Source organism: Ornithodoros turicata, chromosome 5 (genome assembly GCF_037126465.1).
Source record: "Ornithodoros turicata isolate Travis chromosome 5, ASM3712646v1, whole genome shotgun sequence".
Classification (NCBI taxonomy): domain Eukaryota; kingdom Metazoa; phylum Arthropoda; class Arachnida; order Ixodida; family Argasidae; genus Ornithodoros; species Ornithodoros turicata.
Window position 1 is genome coordinate 68,675,424 of NC_088205.1, and position 22,047 is coordinate 68,697,470.

The following is a 22,047-nucleotide window of genomic DNA, read 5'->3' on the forward strand; positions in this document are numbered from 1 at the left end:
GCCACCTGAGTTGTGGCCCACTACCCCGATGCCGACGGGACTGCATGAGGTGTACGCGTAAAATGACAATGAGGTGACGATGTGGGAGAGATAGTAGTAAGGCTGCACATCTCGCAGAAAATCCAGGGAAATCTGCAGGGCGCGACGGTGCTGCAGGATATCGGTCTAGGAAAGAAAAAGAAAACGCGAGCCAACAGGTCGACGAATTTAAGTTCTCGACAAGCGTAACATATTTCATGCAGCAATGTTTATGTACTGCAATGCGTTAAACTTTGCATATCCCTAGTACAGAACGCATACACACCGAGCTCCAAGGCCTCACCAGGCACGAGCTCCGCATTTCAAAAGCAAGCTGACCAAGAAAGTGAGTTCCTCGTTGACTTTTAATGCGGTTTATGCTCTGAGAGGTTTAGCTCAGGGAGGTTTATGCGTCGAACTTTGCACATTATCACACAAGCAGTGCCTTCTCCGCGCCTTATTTGTCTCCACGTCAACAGAAAAAGGCGGAACACGAACAAAAGGAAAACGAAGCACCCCTCATGAAAGCGCTTGTATGGAGAACCCAATTGTTCTTGGCGTCTCAGATCGCTCATATATCAGGTTTCTTCCTACCGGGGTCATCCAAAAATAGCAACGCAGGATATTTCTATTTACCCGAATCTATTTACCCAGCTTTCATAAATGGAAGGTTCCAGTACCGTGTCACGATAGGGGTCACGATTCTGATAGGAGCTCCTGTAGGCATGGTTGAGGAAAAGGGAAATGGTCGCTGGACGACGCAAGAGTTCAAGTGGAAGGAAAGCTGGAAGAAAGCAGTAGAGAGGACCCCTGTAAAGCGTGCTTCACGGTACGCCTAGTTGCACTAAGTAGAAGCCATCTTTACGTACGTGTTCTATTTCTGCAATGATTTTTCTTGCAAACGATCGCACACTCGCTCACAACTTGAACAACCAGCGTTATTAACAATATTCTGCAGTATTAACAATATTCCGCACAAGTTGAAAAACCAGCGTTAACAATATTTTGTACAATTTGCAATAATCAGCATTAACGATATTCTGTACAACTTTGTATCAGTCCTACGTCGTTCATGAACGTTATCGGAACATCTTGTGTAGTGTACGGTATTCTAGTACGGTTAAAATGTGGCTGCACGTCGGGTAGTGTTTTAGTTGACAAGTTATTGCCTTAAATTTTTTAATAACTTCAACACTACCATGTACATACATTACTGGGAGCGGGAATGCAAAATTTCCCAACAGTTCTTCACATTCTTGAAGCATGCCGGAAGTTGTGCAGCAAGGAACAGGGTACCGCGTTCCGGTGGTTGCCGCGTTCCGGTGGCATTCCTCTCAATGAGGATCCAGACCGGGCAGGTTGAAACTCATGACATTTCGCTACCTCCCCCCCCCCCCATTCTCCAATGGGTACTATAGGTCCACAAAGAATATGAGAGCTCCATGACGCTCACACCTCTTGTGGCATGCTGTGGACCTGACGCTCTTATTGACTCTTGACTGCTGTTTCGTTCACTTGCTGCCGTGTTTCTGTGCTGTGCAGCGACTGTGCTGTCTGGGGGTTTTCCTGGGTTTTCCTCAGACTCTGTCAGACATATGTCGGCACAGTCCTCTTAGGAGTCGGCCCAGAACGCACATTTCACCCACAGCGTTAGTCGTGACGTTGCCCACGTCTGCGAGGTCGACAACGGGGAGCTCTTTGCCACCACTACCACTACCACCGCAGCCGCGTTTCATTGTACGCGGCAAAACTTCATCCTGTGCGTTCATTACCAGCAGGAGCACGAGACCCCGAAGAGCAACAAGCGGGAAATCGAATACCGACCATTCGCCGTATGCAAACTACTGGGGACATGGTCCACCACCAGGCTACAGCGTCTCCGCTTCTTCTGGAACTTTTCGACGACATCATCCTCTAGATCGAGCTGACTAATGTAATGTGACGATAATAATCAACTCATCGCTCCTTCGGACGGCAATGAAACCTTGAGCCCAATGGATCAAGCTAATATAAATGATACTGCTTTCGAAAAAAAAAAAGTACTTATAGCACAAGCATACTGTTGTTTTCTCGCACACATTTAATTTTCATAAACGTCGAAAGGCTATACACCTACGTATTAGGAACCAACATTTACATCTGCTCGTAATGGAATTTTACAACCGCGTCATATGAATGTGCGGAGCTGCACTGAGAGCGGAACAAGCACATACGTATATTCTTTTCTCTTGTTAGAAGAACGGCTGTCGGACGAAGAGCCTTTTTTATTACAAATTATCTAAGCAGATTTGTCCACCTCATAAAGGGTCGTTTTATTAAATTACGTTGAATGAAATCGACGGGATACTTCGCCTGTGAACAATGTACCATAAAGAAAGGAAGGTCATTACAAAAGATCGAGAAAATGCAAACGTATTTCCTCCTTCTTTCTGACACTCAAACTAACGTGTGCATAAGTTGACTTATGTATCACAACTTTGTCAGTGCATTTGCTTTCTAACTTTTTAAACAAGTTTGTTTTAGAACTTGTTTGTAACGCACGGAATCAAACTTGTGACGTGTTCCACCCTTAAAGCATACGGTGGTGGTGGTACATCACCGTACTAGTCAACCATCATCCCGAATGACATTGTTCTCCCCTGTAATTTGTGGGAAAACGGGAGACGAACGCCTTTTGGTGATACATACGCAGTTATTTTAAGTGTCACAAAAAGCCGTTCGACCAGCTCCCGCGGCAAAGTGGTTAAGATGATCGCATTCCACGCCCAGACTGGGAGGTGACATGGGTTCGAATCCTGTCACCGGCTGTGCTGCCTAAGGTTTTCCCTGGGTTTTCCGAAGACTTTCCAGACGAATGTCCGCACAGTTCCTCCTGAAGTCGACCCAGGACGCACACTACCCCCCCCCTGTCTCCCACTCCTTCCTGCTGTTCTCTCTCCATCTGTCCACGTCTCTACGCCGCTCATAGCCGCAGTTGCTTCGCGGCGCTAACCCGGAAATAAGAGGGAAAAAAAAGGCCGTACGCTTCGCGCTTTCCACAAATCAGCGATTCATGTGGTGAAGTTCTGCTTTAAGAGTGTCGGATAAATGGTACGAGAACAAAACTAACAGAGTCATGGAGATAAGACGCTGTGCGCGAAGAAATTGTGGCCTTCAGACACTACAGTGCGAAGGCGAGCAGCTCATCCTTGCCGTCGGTCACGTACAGCACCCGCAGCCGTAGGAATGTCGCCGACACAAGACAGCACAGTTCGAGATCACGCTGCGTACTGACAAAGCAAACATGTACTTAAAGCACGCCGGATCCAATGGGAACAACCCCGTATATCTCTTGCATCTTCTGTGAACCCGGTGCTAATTAACCAGTAACGACCTCGACACCAGGCTTAATAAGAAACTTTCAGAGCGCCATTGTTTCCGCAACGAACGCAATTTCGCAAACTGCGACGGCGTATAATTTACGCGGACTTTTCATCCATCTCTTCTAAACTGACGTCAAGGGTGATTACAAAAGCGCAGTTAGAGACTTTTAAGGCCTTTAACCTCCTCCCTTAGTTTAATCCTCCGCGCGGATATCGAACGACGAACTTAATCTAATTCTGTTTTTGATCGTCGATATGTGCTTGAGTAAGGATTCTTGCGGTGATCTGTCTCGTTCTTTGTTCAGCTGCCTGAATATGAAAATGGGCTGCAAAAAAAAAAATAATAATAATAAACGTCATGATGTATCGCCGAAGGCATCAAGCGTTTAGGCGTCATCTATCTCTTATTACTTTCTTCTTTTTTGGCCCGGGCTTTTCCTTCTTTTTTGTGCTTTTCTGTGCCAGTCATAGTTTTATGGTTAGGTCGGCTCGCATCATAAGCGGTAGTTTGTCATGTATGATGGCACATCGAACACGAGAAGAATGGCGTGTTAAGCCACGTAGGCGAGGTAATACGCGAGGTGAATAAGGGATTTATTCGGATTATAGTGCGTTGCGAAAGATAGAAGATTGGAGTGAAGGTTTTTTTGACATTTTCCACCATGATAAGCCTCGACAAGGTATCATTTGGGCGTTTGAGGTGGCGTGCTGTCAGTCGATTTGACAGCAGTACGGATCATCATCACACTTGCCAGTTGGAGTTGTCTATCTTGTAGTGTCCTGTTTAGAAGGAAATGCCCCCGTGTAGATCTCTCTTAAATATTCCCCTGACACCATGCCACCTTGTAGCAAAGCAAAACAAACTTGGAAAGGAAATCTGGCAAAGTGTGCCTGTGTAACCTTGAGGGTAAAATAAATAAATACGGGAATGGTCTGATTTTTTTCCTCCTTGCTTCTCCCTCTCACAATTTATGTCCCGTTTTCATGCACTCAGAACCATACTGCGAAAACTAAACTCAGTTATCATCGTCCGTTTAAAGAATATTCCACGTTTTACGTCTTATAGCGTTTCGCTGCTGTTCATCTGGACTCGTTATATTTCGTGCAAGCTTTTATGTTGCATGATAAATATTATTCGTAATTACTAAGGTCTCCATAATGCTGTTGACTGATGTTCTGATGTGTGTCGCATATAGTATACATTACTATGGTGGCGGAGAAGTGGTCGTTATTGCTGAAGTATTTGACCGTGCGTCTTGGGCTGACTACGCGGGTAACTGTGCCGACATTTCTGTTTCAGTGTATGCCGAAGTGTTTGCCGGGATTTGGCACAGATACACCCATTGGACTCAAATCGTTCGCTCATTTGCAGATACAAATGCATGCACGAATAGTGGGCTTTTGAACTCTAGATTGAAGGTAACTCCGACAAAACGGAGTAGATTGAGATCAGATGGCTTTGTTTCTTAATATTCGCGAGAGCTAGTGCAAGGAGGATAAAAATTGTGCAAGTGCATTGAGTAGATGTATCTAGAGATGCAAAGGCGCAGAGGGCAGCCACACTTGCCTGTACTGCTGCAGTGATACACCAGGAAGAGGAAGGAGAGAGTTCGCGCCGTAGCCCACTGCACAGTACGTACCGCAGGCAAACCTCTACATGCAACACGAAGCTTCCACAACGTAAACACAGGCACATCTCCTGAATCTGCATATTATCAGAGCGCAGCGTTCTGTGATAGCGCATGATTCCCAGCACTGCCACGGAAGCAGCCACGCGTCACAGCTCCCTGTGTACGTTTCGATACATTAAACAGAGCCGTGCAAAGCTTTATACCGTGAGGAACACTTCGAGAGATGCAAACTCGGGACAGTTCGCGGTTTTTTTTTCTTTTTTCTTTTTTTCATAAGCAGTTTGCGCTTTGTGCTTTGCCCCCATCTCATCATCATTTATTTATGTCTGTGTGTGTGCGCACGCTAAGAAATGCAGTCACTTTATAAAAAAATCTTCCTTCAGTTGGCGAATAAGAAATATATGTTCTCTTTACGTTGTTTCCCCGAGCCTTAGAGGTCGTGCATTCGTAAAGAAAGTTTCCGTCCTCCGAGCGTCACAGGTCGTTTGTGTTTTGACAGACAATTGTCGTGTCTGTACCGTCGTCACTTAAAATTAGGGATATCATGAAGAGAGAAGCTTGAAATAAATTCACCTGAGTGACATCTTCACTTCTCTTATCCATACAGGACGTCTTTGTTTTATCATGTACTGGATTTTTTTTATTTCAAAAAAGCCGCGATAGATGTGATGATGCGATAAAAGCATAGATGTCATTTTTGCAGCTGATAATAGTACTAATAGTAAATATAATAACTAATACTAATAACTAATAGTAAATATCTTATTAATGACCTCGAGGCAATATACAGAACTGTGCAACCCGTTTCATCGCATCCAACTACTCTCCTCATTCCAGTATTTGAGCCATTAAAAGAGCCCTGGATCTGCCTCCACTTTGTGATCGTAAAAAAGTTGCTCGTCTAGCATCTTTTGATAAAATTTAACACACAACGATCATCTTATATCCCCAGGCCAATCGCATACATATCTGCAAGACGCGATCACCCTTTAAAGGTAACACGAATTGCTGCTAAAACGGTGTCCTTCTCGAAATATTTCTTTGTACAAATTACAATCGATTGGATTTCCTTGCCTCCGTCCGTTGCAACAATAATTAACCATGAGCCATCATCACTTTTGATCAGCCGTTACACATCACTTCGCGTAGTCCCAGTACTTACTTTCGTGTCCAATTTCCCTTACACTATAGTGTGTTCACTTATCAATTTTTGGAATGTATGTACCTTCATCGTACCACTAATTATTTTAAGACTTCTGTGTCGCAATTACTTGTTTGTCTTGTTATGTATAAATTAAACATGTAATGTAATGAAATTATCTACCTCATATGTACCGCCATGTCCCTCTCCCAAACCCCCGTGTAATGCCCTTCCCCAAGGGCCCCTTGGGGTGTACTTGAAATAAATAAATAAATGCTGAAAGATGGAAGTCACTGAAAAGGCTAGCCAGCTGTAGGACTATAGCGTAGTCGTACTATATTGGCACACAATAATTAGCACCATTTACGCATGCGATGGTAATAGATGGAAATATTTCGTCGATTTCACAAATATCCGCGGCTCGCGATCTGGGATTTTTCCGTGCAAATACAGAAGGGGCAATTCGGTATCTGCAACACGCGAAACCTATAACATTATTTACTCCCTATCGTGTCACAATATGATTTAGACCGCATCTGTGTGACGCTATGTTTTTCAATATCCACCTCCATATCGCGGTCATTTGAAGGCACAACACCCCCACGCGTTAAACGGAGAATAAAGGGAAAAGATTATAATACGTAAATTTAATTTAACGACCGAAATATCTAGCATTTAACAAAAACGTTCAAACGAAAACCTTTTTCCACTTCTCCTTTTTCATTACGCGCGCGTTTTCTCATTGGAGGGGTTTCACTGCACATACTGTAAGCACATTCTCGGCACTATGCAAGTAGCGTTACTTCGTCCTCAAAAAGCCTCGTATTTTCCGCTCTTTCGAGTTTTCTGAAACGTGCACGCAATATTCCACGCGACGGTAGGGACTTCAAAATGATGCGCAACAACTGAGAGTTAATAAGAGTACAGCATACAATAAACGAGTAAACAGATTTTGTCAGTCGTCTCATCTCTTCCCCAGGATTTGAAGTACGGAAGTTCGTCACCACCAGCTCGCTCGATTCGTTTTCGTTTATGTTTGTATGTCTTTCATCTCGTGTTCCCTTTCTTTGCTTCGAAATACCAACGACGATACAATTTTCGTACATTGGACTTTGAAGGCAAGGTTGCCTCCGCAAACATAACAAGATAGCCCGTCACATCCCAACGCATGACAACAACGTTCATTTTTACTGTTGTATTCCCCCTGTGTTGACTTCGTTATCCTAAGGAATGTTCTTTGTCCCTTTACAACAAACATAGAATCTCCTCCCTCCCAAGGAATCATCCACACGGACGTGACATTTTTTGCTTGTGTCACGGACACAAAAAACGGTCACGTTCGTACGAATGAGTGTCCTTGTACACTCCGTTTCCAGTTGTATGATAGTTTCATCGAGTGTTTCTGTGTAACGAGTGCCTCCGCGTAACCGACACCACATAGACGAGAAACACATTCCTGCGAAACCGCCCTAATCATGTGTCAATCATTTCACACTGGTTACAGATCCGTTACAAATTGATAAAAGAGTATCGCTGTCGTCGTCTTGTGAGAGGCGCCGTCGGAAGGTGCGTGCAGTAAGACGGTGCACTTACGTGTAGTCTTCTCAAATGACAGAATAAACCATGCAGTTTTGTTTTATTCCGTGTTAGCGCCGCGAAGCAACTGTGGCTATGTGCGCCGTACAGATGTGGACAGATGGAGAGAGTACAGCAGGAAGGAGTGGGGGACAGGGGGGTTAGTATGCGTCCTGTGCTGGCTTCAGGGGGAACTGTGCCGACATTCGTCTTGAAAGTCTTCGGAAAACCCAGGGAAAACCTCAGACAGCACAGCCTGTTGTAGGGTTCGAAATCATCACCTCCCAGTCTTCAGTACGGCCTTGGGTACCACCAACGGGCGGGACGCCTTAACTCGCTCGGCCATGCCGCTGGTGAATAAACCAGGCGTGAAATAAACCATGCACACGTTTCTATGTGTGGTTTGACCCTGCATTTTGCCGCCCCTGCGTCATTATTCCTGACAACATATCGAATAAAAGATTCGAAGACAGTGTCACGTTTTGCCATTACGCTGCTCGGAACAGGGCAGCTCTAATTTTGCGGCTCTCCTTTGGTCCCGTCTTGCGTCCTGCATATGCTCACCTATCTTTCTCGTGGTAGCCGGGTTTCTGCTTTTCTCGGCAGTCAAAAGACTCCCTGATGCGCGCCCGTTGCCTCGCCATGCCCCTCAACTTACCTTCACCGAGCCGGCCGCTCTTCATCCCCAGCGGGCCCCACTCTGGCCAGGACGAGACAATCGAATGCTTCCTACTGCACTGCAGCCTTTACGATCGTCTTCGCCAAGCCTACATCAGTCTCTATGGGAGTCTGCTGGGAGTCCCCGTGTCCCCGTCAGCCCTCCTTTCGTCTGGAGCCTCTCATAATGCCAGTTGGAGTAATTCTGTGGCAGCGGGTCTTTCGTCTTTCCTCTCCCACTCGCGCCGCTTCTAGCTCACCCTCATCGTCATCCCCCCCCCCCTGGACCATCGTCCCTTGAGTATTATCGCGCCTACACTTAAGTAGTTCACCTTCACCATCTCATTCACCTCCACCGTCACCTTCCCAATCTATAGATTGTCCTGATCATGTCATAGTCATTGTCTAGGTTGTCAATTCTATACCACTGGTCAATCTCCCTTGTGGCTAATGGCCATTCTACATGGGCTAGAAGATGAAGCAGAAGAACAGAGCAATGGTGCAAAGCGAAAACGGTATATACTCACGGTTTTGTTCTCACTTTTTGCTCTCGTAATGCAGTGTTTCCTAAACTGTGTGTGGGGACCCCCAAGGGGGGTCGTAATAGATTCAGCGGAGAGTTCGCGAAATGAGTCGGGAACTTGAAAAACATAGGACTGCAAATGATGATCTTAGGCCATGCTCTGCACACTATTCTCCGTCACAAGAAAGCACGGGTAGCGGACCCCGAGGTCGAACAAACAACAACAACAGCAAGCACACTTTAGTGAATAGGAACAGCCATTCCTGCTTGCATGCGTCTTTTTTTCTTTTTCCTGCGCCGTTTCCTGCGCAGTTTCCGCTAGTAGTTGTCGGCCTCACAGAAGTGGGCAACGTCACGACTGACGCCCTGGGGAATGTGTGTCCTGGGCTGACTTCTAGGGGAACTGTGCCGACATATGCCTGAAAGTCGTCTGAGGAAAACCCAGGAAAAACCCCAGACGTGCTGTCTGGGGTAGCGAGCACCGGCATTCAAACTCGGGCACCACTGAGCCACGCAGCCCTCTGGCACAGCTGATGCACTGTGACTATATTAACTGACAAATTAAATTTCTGCGTGAATTTTGTGTATTACTGTTCATGTACTGAAATCGAAAATCTAAGGGGGGGTCGCGATATCTCATATTTTTTTTATCTGTGGCAGGGTAACAGAGATTGGGAAGGTGTGTCTTAATGTAAGGTGGGAAGCAAATAATCATCTAGTTGAACCGCAACGCAAGGCATTTTGAAACTAATAATGCGGACGTCATCGCAGACTCCGGCAGCTGTAGCACGTGCTGCGCGCGAGCCGTACTCTTATCCGTATCTAAGCAGTACTCGCGATCTTTTCACACCGACACCAGAAACACTCATAGCCAAGACAGCATTGCGAATCTTGTTCTCATACCACAATTCCAGCATAGACTTCCAATACATAATTTTTATGCGTTAACAATTCTAACGTAATGAGAAAGGGTGTTCAACTGAACGCATGCAAAATACATCTTGTGTAGATTGTGTGATGTGGCCTTTACAGCTCAGTGGCGTTACCGCTTGAGACAAATTGATTCTCCCACCTGCTGCCACTGTGGTGCTCTTGAGGATCTGGAGCACATTCTTCTTCATTGCCCTCACTACGAACCTTCCCGAACCACACTCTCCGAGTCTCTTCGTCAGCTGGACTCTCGCCCTCTCTCCCTACCGAAATTGCTTGGTCCCTGGCCCAATCCAGCCCAGCAACGCCCAGCGCTCAAAGCTCTTCTGACATTTCTGGACACCATCGGACTTCGATCGTTATTGTAAAGGGGCTCGTTATTTTATTCCCCCCATTCCACCAAGCACTGGGGTAGAGTATCGCCTGTTGCGATGAAACTCCCCACTCTCCAAGACCGAAAATAAAGTTGTTGTTGTTGTTGTGTAGATGAGGACTTACCGCACTTGAGCTCGTCCTCTCCACCGTCGCAGTGGATGATCCCGTCGCAGTGAAGCTCCCTGGGAAGGCAGTGACTGCTGTTCGTTCCACACGGCCAGTGCTCTGGAGGACACAAGTTGTCGGGATCCATCACAACCTCACGCGTGTCTACGACTGGAAAGAATAGAGAAAAGCAGTTAAGCATTAAGGTGGACTAGCGGGTGACGGTTCACGTTGAACAATGTAAGGTATCAGCAGGGACATCACCGTGGTTATCTTTGTCTCCGTTCTCGGTGGCTGTGCAAAAATGCACTCTGTTGCTAGTAAGCGCCTGTTCCGTGACGCGTCCTGTGTAGTGTTGCGCTTGTTCGCCAAGGAGAGCGCATATGAATGAATGAGGAACAATAGAGCACATCGGTGTCTTGAAGGGACATAAGCCTTTCGTAGCGATCGTGAGTATACTGTATACAATCTGGAGAGATAACCTCCCCGCACAACACGGTCCAACCTAACCATCATTCTCAACGATTCTGTTTATTCGATACCCTCCGCACATTGTTGACGATGACGATTTCTCTTTAAGTTATTTGTCACAGAAAGGCGTTGCTCTCCCCTCATATCAGGAGAGACAACAGTATCATTATGTGCAGTGGTTGGGCTCGAACGTGTGATGTGGTGAAGCTGTGTTTTCAGACTGTAATGCGCTAGCTTGCAACCAGAAGACACAACAACAACGAATAAGTGATAATGATGTAGTGGGACGTTAAGGCACGACACTCCTTTCACCGGCTTCATTAGAATCCTTCAACGACGTGTGATGGAGCCATTTTCTATTCAATGCGATCTCGCATACCAGATACCTTGTGCTGTATACCACAAAACATGCATTGAAGCAATCGAACAATCCCAATAAACTGGAAAGTAAGGTAAATATAATCAAATAAGTCGGCGAGGCTCAAGAGCTGCAAAAAGTGCCGAAATTCAATACCTGTCATGTCACTGAATTAGTTCCCCGGTTCAATGTAGCACTGTCAATTCATTGTTCATTGTCACTCTCATTTAGTACCCCTGCACTACACGAAGCTCGTTGTCTTTTGATAAGTACAACACTTATACGGGGCGTTTTTTTTAACATCATTTACAGGTTCTTATATACAAAAAAAAAACTATGAGAGCAGCATAGATGTAGTTTTTATAGTTGAGTTATACGGCCAGGCAGACATTTTCTCGAAGAGAGTATGTATCTACAAGATGCCTAATTACCTAAAATTAATTAACTCCGTAATTAGGGAATGTCGTGCAAAAGCAAAACAGCTGGATGGAAAATAGTCCTCATTTAAAAAACCATCGAACGCGCACGTTCGTTGAAATATCTAGCGCCGAATTCGGATATGCAAATGAGCCGAAACCGAAAACGCACCGATCGGGAGCGCAAGGAGGAGAGCGCTCAATCACGTCATAGGGCCACGTGCCTTGGAGCGATGAAGATGATTGGAGTAGGTGCTGGTCTGCTGGCCAGATGAACCGCTTTGCGAATGAGATAGGCCTCCACCGGCGAAGGTGAAAGCGCTCCGGAGACGCGCTGTTTTGGTTTCGGCTCATTTGCATATGGAAATTCTGCGATGGATTTTTCGCAGCACGCGCTCGTATCAGAATTTTTAAAAGATAGAATGGCTTTCAACGACGATTGTCTCCCACTCTGCTACCTCCCTTTGGCCCGAAATTTCCTAATCAAGGAGCTAGTTAATGAATTTTAAGTAATTAGTCATCCTGGGGTTACGTACTCACTTCCAGAGGATGCCCGCCTGGCCGTATAACTCAACTGCAAAAACGGCATATCTGCTGCGCTCGTAGCTTTTTATAGAAATTCTAGAAAGGATAAAGAAACACCCTTCATGTTAAAAAGAAAACAAACAAGAGGCAGCGACCGGCGCTGCAAAAAGAAAATCTCAAAACCACAATCATACAAATTTTGCGTCATCCCACTAATCTGTTCGTGCCAAAAAATGAAAATAAACCGACATCACGCGAGGCACCGTTGCGCGAACGAGAACAGGTTTTCCTCTTCCAAAATCCTGACGCGCATAAAGCGCACAGTGCAAACTGCGGAACAGCAAAGTTACATTATCCGGTCCACCTGTGCATATCCAGCCATAACGAGTGTGTCAACAAGTTTCCGCGACGACAGCAGGAGTACCTTTCGCGTGACACGCGACTTCCACTAGTGTTGGAATGAGTCCAATGCTCTTCTTTCGAGCAATGGCGTGCCTCTGTCTGCCGACGGAGACAACGCCCCCACCCTCCAACCTTTCAAACGAGAGCGTTCACCGTCGGCAAGAGAAAACGCACGTGCTCAAAGCGCGTTACGTCGAATGTAAGGAACGGGAGAGACGTTTCTTCCAAGACAGCTTCTTCAGCGTTGCCTTTTTGTTTTCCTCCACCATCAACACGTAGTGATTTTTGTTAATTGAAAATTCGTTGTTGCTAGGCGAGGAAAGTCCGCACCCGTCATCCTGAAATGAAGTTGTTGTTGTTTTTAGAACGTGCCCCATCTTTGGGCATTTTGCCAAACACAAAATGCGGCATCTTTATAGGGCCGTCTTCCGATCCAGTTCGGACCCTGGTACTGGTTTCAGTGCCATTGTAACTTCTTTTCTTCTTCGTCTTTCTCCAAGACTGTTACGGACGGACCTACACGGCTATCGACGTTGGAGGGGCCCATAAAGCTAACCCTTTAAAGTCTCACCGAGACACAAGTAGATGTAGAATGGTGGTAGGACTATTCTGCTCCCCTGCCTTACTGCTGACAAATACTTATTAGCAATCAGGAATATACTTATTCTACATTTTTTTACAAATATCAAGTGAATCATATCATCAATAAATCAGTACGAAATAATCCGCTAGTCTTCATCACTAAAAAGAAATAAACACAACGCGAACAATAGACATCGTCGGACAGGACCTTTTTCTTTGTTTTCGGTACGCCTTCTGCAATAACGACGAATGCGCATACCTTCGTACCTGAGCCAGGTTACGCAAATAAATGAACCGATGATGTGTGTCGAAAGGTGAGGTCGTAGCGGACAACAACAAAAAGTATTCGCGTATCGCTTCGCAGAACGGCCACCGTGCGCAGAGCAACCGGAAATAAGATCCCATCATATTTCGAATAAGGTCCTCCTTAACCCCACAGCGCCAATCGTCCTGAAGAGAGCCAGGCACGCCGAGCTGTCAGTTCCCAGTCAAATTTCTAAATATATATACGCCACCCTCACATACTGCAAGTACTGCTATGACATGAGCTGCCAGAACGCATCTCGTCGGCTGGCACTTCCAGGAAATGCGCTCCGCAGACCGCACTCTTCTGCAATGATGTCGTCTGCTGACTTAATCGGGAACTGAATCGCTACCGCCCAGCTTTGTATACTGACTCATGCGCTCTAACCACGGGCAAACCGAGTAATATGTATCATTCAGATTAGTGAATAGTAAATAGACGCGTACTGTTGTACTGATCAGTTAGGGATTATTCGCGACTGTACATCTCTGCCATTTGCATGCCAGGCGCGTTGCGTTAGGTTAGGATACGTTAGAGGAGAAGCCTACTCCCACAGGTTTGAACAAAAAGGAGTCGCTACGATAGAGCTCGCACTTTACCAATTGTGTGGATCATGTTACTCTTATGTGTCAGGTTTTTGTGAGACAGGATAGCATAAACGACTTCTGTCAAATCTTGCCTCTAAAACATTTCAAATGTCATAGGTTAATTATGAGCGACCCGTTACGTTATCAATCCCATTCGCCCTATGACTAAGGAAATACGCACTATGGAAATACTCCGGTGCCGTGTACCGCAAACATTTGTCCCAAGCTGTACGCTGCTTCGGCATTGCTGCATTGTCCGAAACGGCATGAATATGAGCCTTCCTTGATGCCGTATTGCCGTACTGCTGGAAAGCGGCACAAAAACGCAGTCGTCTTTTCTTTGCACTTATTAATTGCGACCTATTTTGGCCGTTGTAGCTTTTGAAATAAAACGAATCGCGACAGAACGGCAGCATATAGCCGGAAGCATAAGGCAAGTGTTTATTCCGTGAGGGCAACTTCAAGAATATCTGAAGAAGCCACAACACTGAAACAACGCATGCGTGAAAGTGGAACATCGCTTTCCTTCAAGATGTGCAAAGAGCCTCATTCAATTAAGTGCTGCGCGCGGTATTTCGTGCTTCTTTCCGCAAACTGCGTTTTAAAGTTCGTCTTACGAAAATTCGTTCATACGAATAGCAAATCAGAGTGAATGAATAGGAAGTTTTAGAATAGAATAAGGGACCCAAACGAAAGCGCTATAATGCATGCTGCGACCTCTTCCCGCGTACAGCTTAGGGAATAGGGTTTCATAAGGCGGAGCGGGGCGTTTGAATCTCGTTGCGGCTAACACCTGAGACCTACAAAAGGAAAATAAATTAAGAAATAAAATAAAAAATACTCGTCTTTTGTGAGCGCATGGTGTACTCTGCATGGAGTTTCTGCAGGAAACCGTTCTCATGATCCCTCACTAACGTACACACATCGACTTTTAACCGAATTCAGTACAACGGGGGCGCACTTATCAGACAAAAATAGCAGGGCGTGACCGCTGGATCTATGCCTTCGAAGTGGGCTTACGTCATCGCCATCCAATCCTCTCTGCCAACTGTGAACGACGAGGAGGACACACCCCGCCGGACCACGTGGGTGCATGGTTTCGGTTTGGACAACAACGACGTCGTATATCTGCAGTCGAAATCGCTTGAAATATGGCGAAATGCAAATTTCAGCAATGGAGGAAGAGATTATGCGACACACACAGCGTCTATGGATCGTTCAGTACGCAGCAGCTCGTAAGATGTCACCGACGAAGGTATGGTTTGACGAAGATGATGTTCAAAGAGGAAAACGTGCATAACCGGTAACTATGGTACGGTAACCATGCTGACAGTCAATTAACGGCTATATTACATTTCTCGTAGAATTCTGTGTCAACGGTTAGTTACAATCTTGTCTGCAAGTCAAATTAAAACATATTTCATGACGAAGTATGCAAACTTGTTTGAAAATTTTGCAGTTTCTTCGCAAAAGCCCGTCCGCGAATCGCCAACATGTTCTGTGCATGATGTCACGGCCAGTTCGCCTCGGAGGCGGGCCGTAGCAGCTGCCGTTCACGCCCGTGGTTAATATAGAATATCTTCGCTATTTGAACGATTTTCAACTTCATATTTCACACAGTGAATGCTTTAGTACGGGTGAACAAATTAATGATGATCGTGGGCTTGTCAGATATCCTTTCATGGTCCCTTACCTAAACCTTACTTCACTTTACGTAAACAAAAAGTCCATTCAGAGACGACACGATAACGCGGATGCGACGCAAGCCGGTTTTAGGGGCCCCTCGCTATTTTTGTGAAATAGTGCGCGCACCCAAAACTCAAAGCGCGGTTTGCGTTCCGAGCATGCACGGTGGCCGACGACGATTTCTCTTTTCCTTCTTTCTTTCTTTTCTTTTTCTCTTCGTTTTTTGAGCGAGAAGTTGACGAATGATCGAGGGTGACATTGCCCAGCAATCATAATGTTAAAAAATAAAATAATAAAGCTAAGTAGAAGCCTCACATACTTCCCTGAAGCTCTTGTAACTTCCTAAGTGCCACTGTCGTCTCTATTGAGTTCAGTATATCGCCCTTTGTCATGAAATCGTGAAATAACCGAAGAAGTAAAGAAAAACAAAAGTGCACAAGTACAGCAGCTACCGGTTCTTAAATCCGAGATTTACACTGTGAATAGCTCTTAATCGTCTGAACTCGTTCAAAACCATCGAAAAAAAAAAGAAAAAAAGAGAAGAAGAACGATTCTCATAAAGCTAACGAGGTTTACCTTCACGTGGCACTGACGAAATAAATATTCTTTGCTCGTCAGTTCCCTTTGGCTATATCTGTGAAAGAAACACTATTTCCTCTGACAGTACGCACTACGGCAAACACACACATACAAATGCGGGTATCAAACTCAAATAGAGGGTCTGGGATTGTAACTTCTGACAGGAGCGATAAACATACTCCAGATTTATGCGTCTTTATCTTCTCTTCGTTGGTCTGTACTTTTGCTAATTCTGGTTTCCGCAGAGGGAAGCCCAACTGTAGCCTTCTTTCTTTCCTTTTTTTATGTGCACAAGTACTGTTCTCACGTTGTCTCTCTCTCTCTCTCTCTCTCTTTTCTGTCAGTAACGGGTTAACGTCCATGAAGTTTCCTTCCCACTACACAGACGCATATATTTTTACTCCGACAGTCGTCGGAAGTCTATAACTGCACCCTCCCTTCCATGGCAGAAAGAGAGAGAGAGAGCGGTGTTTCCAGGCTCCGGAAACCAGGCTCCAATGCCGATGTATCATTCAGAGAATGTTCCACTGTGCCCTTCCAAGAGCATTCCCTAGTAGATTTTCGCGTAACAAGTCTCAGGAAACGAAGAAGATAGTTAACAAGAAGCGATGGTGGAGAATTATTTTCCCCGACTCCAATGGATGTGTTACGGCGGCCAGTGCATTGCTCTTCCTTTTTCGGCAAGAGCAAGAAATGAAGAAGATAAATGTGTGAATGACAAAATGGCGTTGTAATCGTTTCCTTATTCTTTTCTATTTTTGCTCGGCCCTTTCTTTGGCTCTTTTTCTCCCTTCTCTTATTTGCGGGTTATTAATGAGACCGGCGTGACATGAAGTTGCCATTGCTGAGTCATGGATTCTCTTCTGCTTTACTTATTGGGGAACGATGCCTAAAGAAAGATAAATAGCCGGCTGGATTATTAATTCAGGACGACATGTTGGTATATGTCTTCCGTGTATTGAAATGCGGAATGGTCAGCCTTAACGTGACTCGGGGAGTTTTCCTCTTATTTCGTGCTTGCTGGTTGGACGGCATTTGCAAGTGACAGGCCCAGCGGAAAAGGTGGTGCATCGTGCATAACGAATCCCAAATCCCGACACGGCGAGATGCAAAGTTCGTCTTATCTTAAGTCATTTCGTTGTAGGTTTTAGCAATTCAATTTTAATTCAATTTCATTATATATCCTTCCGGTTGGAAGAGGCTGTAGGAAAACGCCGAGAAGGCTTGACAAAGGCTATATATAATCTACAATAAATGTCTAGAATAGAGTAACTGAGCTTTCTTTTCGGTTATTAATAAAGGGTCTGGTACAATTCTAACGTACTGATTATGAACTTATGCAGACATGTATATTAACGACTGTTTACCACAATTCTTCAGCACAAACGTACACAGTACTGCTCAGTTCCAAATGGTTAACTACATGCTGGAGTTTCTAGATAACACAGTTTCGAAACAGTCGTTGTTATTATTGCGAGTGTTTACTGAGTACGTTAATGTTAATTTGTAATTATAGAGCTTCGATATAGGAATAACTTGTTGCGTCACACCGCATTGTTGGTTGTGTCACTTGGCGAAGTACTTTTTGAGCTATGCCTGCTAAAAACCTCAGTCACGAAACCTGAAAGCCCGGATAACTTGTTTCACAGGTGCACTTTCGCGATTTTCATCATATAGAGTAAAAATTGACTCAGTGTACACCTGTACAGCTTGTGCCCACTCCCGTTGTGTATTTCTATCCCTGCCGCTTAACCTGCAAGCTTCAAGCGCTACGGTGTGATTGGCTTCATTTGAGCAGACTACTAGAGTACTATCTCTGTATTTTCTTTATCACCACTTGCTTGCTATTAAACGTAACATAATGTCATAGTTTTCTGGGGGGCTTGCATGGTTATAATTTAATTACAAAGGTGCATGATTATAGCTCTGTGTCTCTCCGCCTTCGACTGCTAAAACCAGAGCTGTTTAAAAGTTACTAAAAAATACGGAACACAGAAGAGAAAGCATATCTAACACTTAGTAATTATAGTTTAGTAATTACTAAAGAAGTTACCCACTAATTGACTGATCTTAAGGTAATTAATTACTGTATCTTAAGTACAATTAATAATTTCACAACTATTTCACAACTCCAACTAAAAATGCATGAATACTTGCTATTCGATAATTTGAGTCCTATTCGAGACTTTCGCGGACTCCCAACGAGTTTTCTTTCGTATTAAACGGACTCAGTATGCCTTCTTCCACCCGCTAAGCTCCTACAACATGGTAATGTTAAGCTCTAATAAGAAATACATAGGCGAGGACTTATAGTTTTACTTGCACCGCATAAGAACGAAACACACCACAACATACTGCCTCACCAGCGAGTACACATCAGAGAGAGCATTGACTCCAGTCAACTGTTGACACCACTCGTTCTTTATTCAACCAACCAAACTTGTTCTATAGAAGCAAATTCTACAACCATACGTCGACGCATGTATCCTTCGCTTTGGGAAAATATGAATCTCATTTAGACACCCATTTTTCATCGCGCGCGTTTTTGCAGATCTGTCCCACGAGAGGGCGAATCATAAAAAGGGCCATCAAGCAGAACGACTTTCTTCTTAAAAAAGAGAAAAGGATAGGAAGAAAGTAAAAGAAAGGGGAAACATCCTACCGTTAGACTCGCTTAAGCCTTTTATGACTCTCACTTTCTCTTTTTTTTTGTCTTTTTTGCGTGTACGCGTTACTTTGTTTTGTTGACATTTGTTGTGGAGAACCGTCTGGTTAAAGGAAAGTTTCCGTCATGTTTTTAGTCTGGCACATACTTCCTCGTTGTGCCCTGTCACGTGCTGAGATAGGAAATATGGGGTGTGTATCGAAATGTCAAGGCTTTTGTGTCGTTTAATATAGTTTTCAGGGCAAGCGGCTGTTGAAATGTTTGCGCTTTTCTAACTGTGGGTGTAAACCCACATTAGAAAAATACACATAGTATATGCAGGGGCGATGATGACGTGAGAAAACTAGAGGGATACTAAAGTCAAAAAGTGATAATTAAAAAATAAATAAAGCAAAGTCAGTAACTCGCTGGAAGGAGATTGTTGACACTCAACACTTGATACCACAAGGATAAGATAAGAAGAACGTTGTCAACGTCTCCGGCGTTGCCGGCTCCGTCTCAATGTGCCATATACCGGCCGTCTCATCTTTAAACTTGGGAAGGTTACCTCACCGAATTGTTCTTAGTGCGGGGTATTGGAGGACACAGGACGTGTCATCGAGGCCTGCCCTCGATACAGCGTGCCTCGACGGTCTCTTGCGGCGGCACTAGCCCGCCTCGAAAATCGCCCTTTCTCTGTTGGGAAGGTTCTCGGCTGTTGGCCTGCCCATCACCAGGTGACGGCATTGAGCGCTCCTGTCGTCTTCGTTACCGCTTCGAACCTGCTTGATACTCTGTGATAACTTCTGTGGCATTATGTTCGCGCGATCTCTGACATTATGAACCAGTGAGTGTTTCTCGGTGCCTAACGTCCCCCCCTTTTCCTTGCCCCCTTTTTCCTTTATGCTTTCTTCTGCTTGACCCACTCTACCTCTTTCCTGTTTGTGTGTTTGTTTGTTTTTCTCTTTTTTCTGGCTCTAGTGTTCCACCCACAAACGCGTTTTAGAGTGTCCAGTCCTGACTGGGTCGGGACTAACATCTCCATATTTTTCTTTCATTTCCAATTCCAATTCCAACGTTGTCAACGCACAGTCCAATTGCAAATTCGCGTGATTACTCCTGTAGTACTCGTGTCCTAGAGCTGTATTTTCTAGGCAACGTTTCTCAGGATCCTGAAAACGGTAAATACGAGGGGTGTTCAAGTCAAACCGGGACTTTTCATTTTTCGCAAAAGTAAAATGAACTTACAGACGAGAAATTAGTTTTATTTTTCAATGTAATCTCCAGCTGCACTAATGCACTTGTCCCAGCGTTTCACGAGGGCTTGGATGCCAGCAGCGTAGAAATCCTTACCGACGCGTAGCAGCCATGATCAGACCGCATTCTTGACCTCGTCGTCGCAGCTGAAGTGGCGGCCCCCAAGGAACGCCTTCAGTGGCCCGAAGAGATGGCAATCGCTGGGGGCGAGGTCTGGACTGTAAGGGGGATGTGGCAGCAACTCCCAGCCAAGTTCCTGTAAGGTGCGTGTCGTGAGATGCGCGGTATGCGGGCGTGCATTGTTCTGTAGGAGAAGGACTCCTTTGGTGATGAGGCCCGGCTTTCCGAAACTGGAGGTGTTCATGAATGATAGTGTTCAACGTTCCCGCAGAAAGGTACGTCTTTCGAGCCAGTTCGAGACATGTTATCCGTCGGTCCTTGAGGATCAGGCGCTCCACAAGTTGGATGTTCTCAGGAACACTGACACTGGGCTCTGAGCCGCCCCGGCCGGGATCGTCCTGCACTGATGTACGGCCGTCTCGGAACCGTTTGCACCACTCAAACGCTTTGCTGCGGCTAAGTGTATCGTGGCCATATTGAGCCTGAAGTTTTCTGTGAACTTCAGATGACTTTACACCTTCATTCACGAGAAACTTCATGACAATTCGCTGTTCGATGTGCGCGCTCTCCTCGTTGTCGGCCATCTTGTCTAGCACGTGTCTTCTGTTTTGCACAAACTCACAAACTTTGGACCTATACGTGGTGAACGCGGAGGCCTGTCGCGTGTGAAAATGACGAAAAGAAGTAGCTGGAGCCATTTGTACACTCAGGAGACAGAAAGTCCCGGTTTGGCTTGAACGCCCTTTGTACATTAGATATATAAGAGAAAAATATGAAGACGTTAGATCTCACACGGTCGACTGGCTACCCTAATTCACCCGTCCTGTAGTAAAACAAATAGGAACAGCAAACACCAAAAGGCTCTGTACACAGAGACACATTGTGATGCGTTGTGTGGTTCAGATTTGGCTCCCATGTCTGTCTTTACATTGTTTCTTTCTTGTAGTGTCTCTTATTCCTGATTCCTGTGTCTGCGTTATAGTTTTGCTTTTCTAAACCAGATAAACACTTTATTGACACTTGGAGTGATCGTACGTTATTTTGTAATATAGAGTACGAAGAAAAATATTAACCACAATAGAACATACAGTACGTAAAGTGTGGGAAAGCAGGCAGGTGCCCACGTGAGCTAAACGGGTGTCATTGTTATCTCCTTTTAACCAACTAACAAGATGAGCTTAACACATTACGATCACAGTCGACGTCCAGAACTGCACTTGCCAATTCGTTTAAGAAAATGTGAGAGAGAAACGGGTTGCTAATACAAATAACAACAACAGCAGACAAATTAATGATAATGAATGGGGAAATTCGCCACATAAGGTGCGGCCCACTACCCCAAGGCACAATGGGCAGGATGAGATGTGTCGTGATGATGAGGTGATGAACGATGCTAAATAGGAGTCGATATATAGTCAGTGGAGTCAGTGAGACATCATCATCACGGTAGGGAAAACCACAGCACACTAAAACACACACACAGCCACATCATAGGGTAGAGAGGAAACCAGTGTCCCGGGGGAAGACCTCTGACCCCACATAGCCTTACTCTTAACTACCGCAGGACTACGCACTAACGAACCATTTAGTAAGGAATAGCAAGCCGTCCTTTCTAGCTGACCTTTCCTGTGAAACTAAATAGATGGTGTCTAGATGCACTACCATAACCATTAATCCCGTATTGCCACACTGAGATTGGTAACAGAATGAGTCATAACCCGAATTTTGTCCCCAATCTCAGAGTACCAGCAATGGAACATCGAAACCACCAGCTCCACCGCTTCTTCGCCGTTTGAATC

At 45.2% G+C, this 22,047-nt stretch overlaps 1 protein-coding gene across 2 annotated transcripts in view; it reads right to left on the reverse strand.

Annotated features, from left to right (window-relative positions):
- Window positions 1-22,047, reverse strand: part of LOC135394652 (relaxin receptor 2-like) — a 107,407-nt gene that overhangs the window by 30,238 nt on the left and 55,122 nt on the right. Inside the window, exon 2 of one of the 2 annotated variants that reach the window (XM_064625498.1) lies at window positions 10,336-10,488. In XM_064625498.1, the coding sequence (XP_064481568.1) occupies window positions 10,336-10,488 (153 nt within the window). Of the gene's footprint in view, window positions 1-698; window positions 775-10,335; window positions 10,489-22,047 lie in introns of those variants that run through there. The other variant, XM_064625499.1, reaches the window with a different exon arrangement.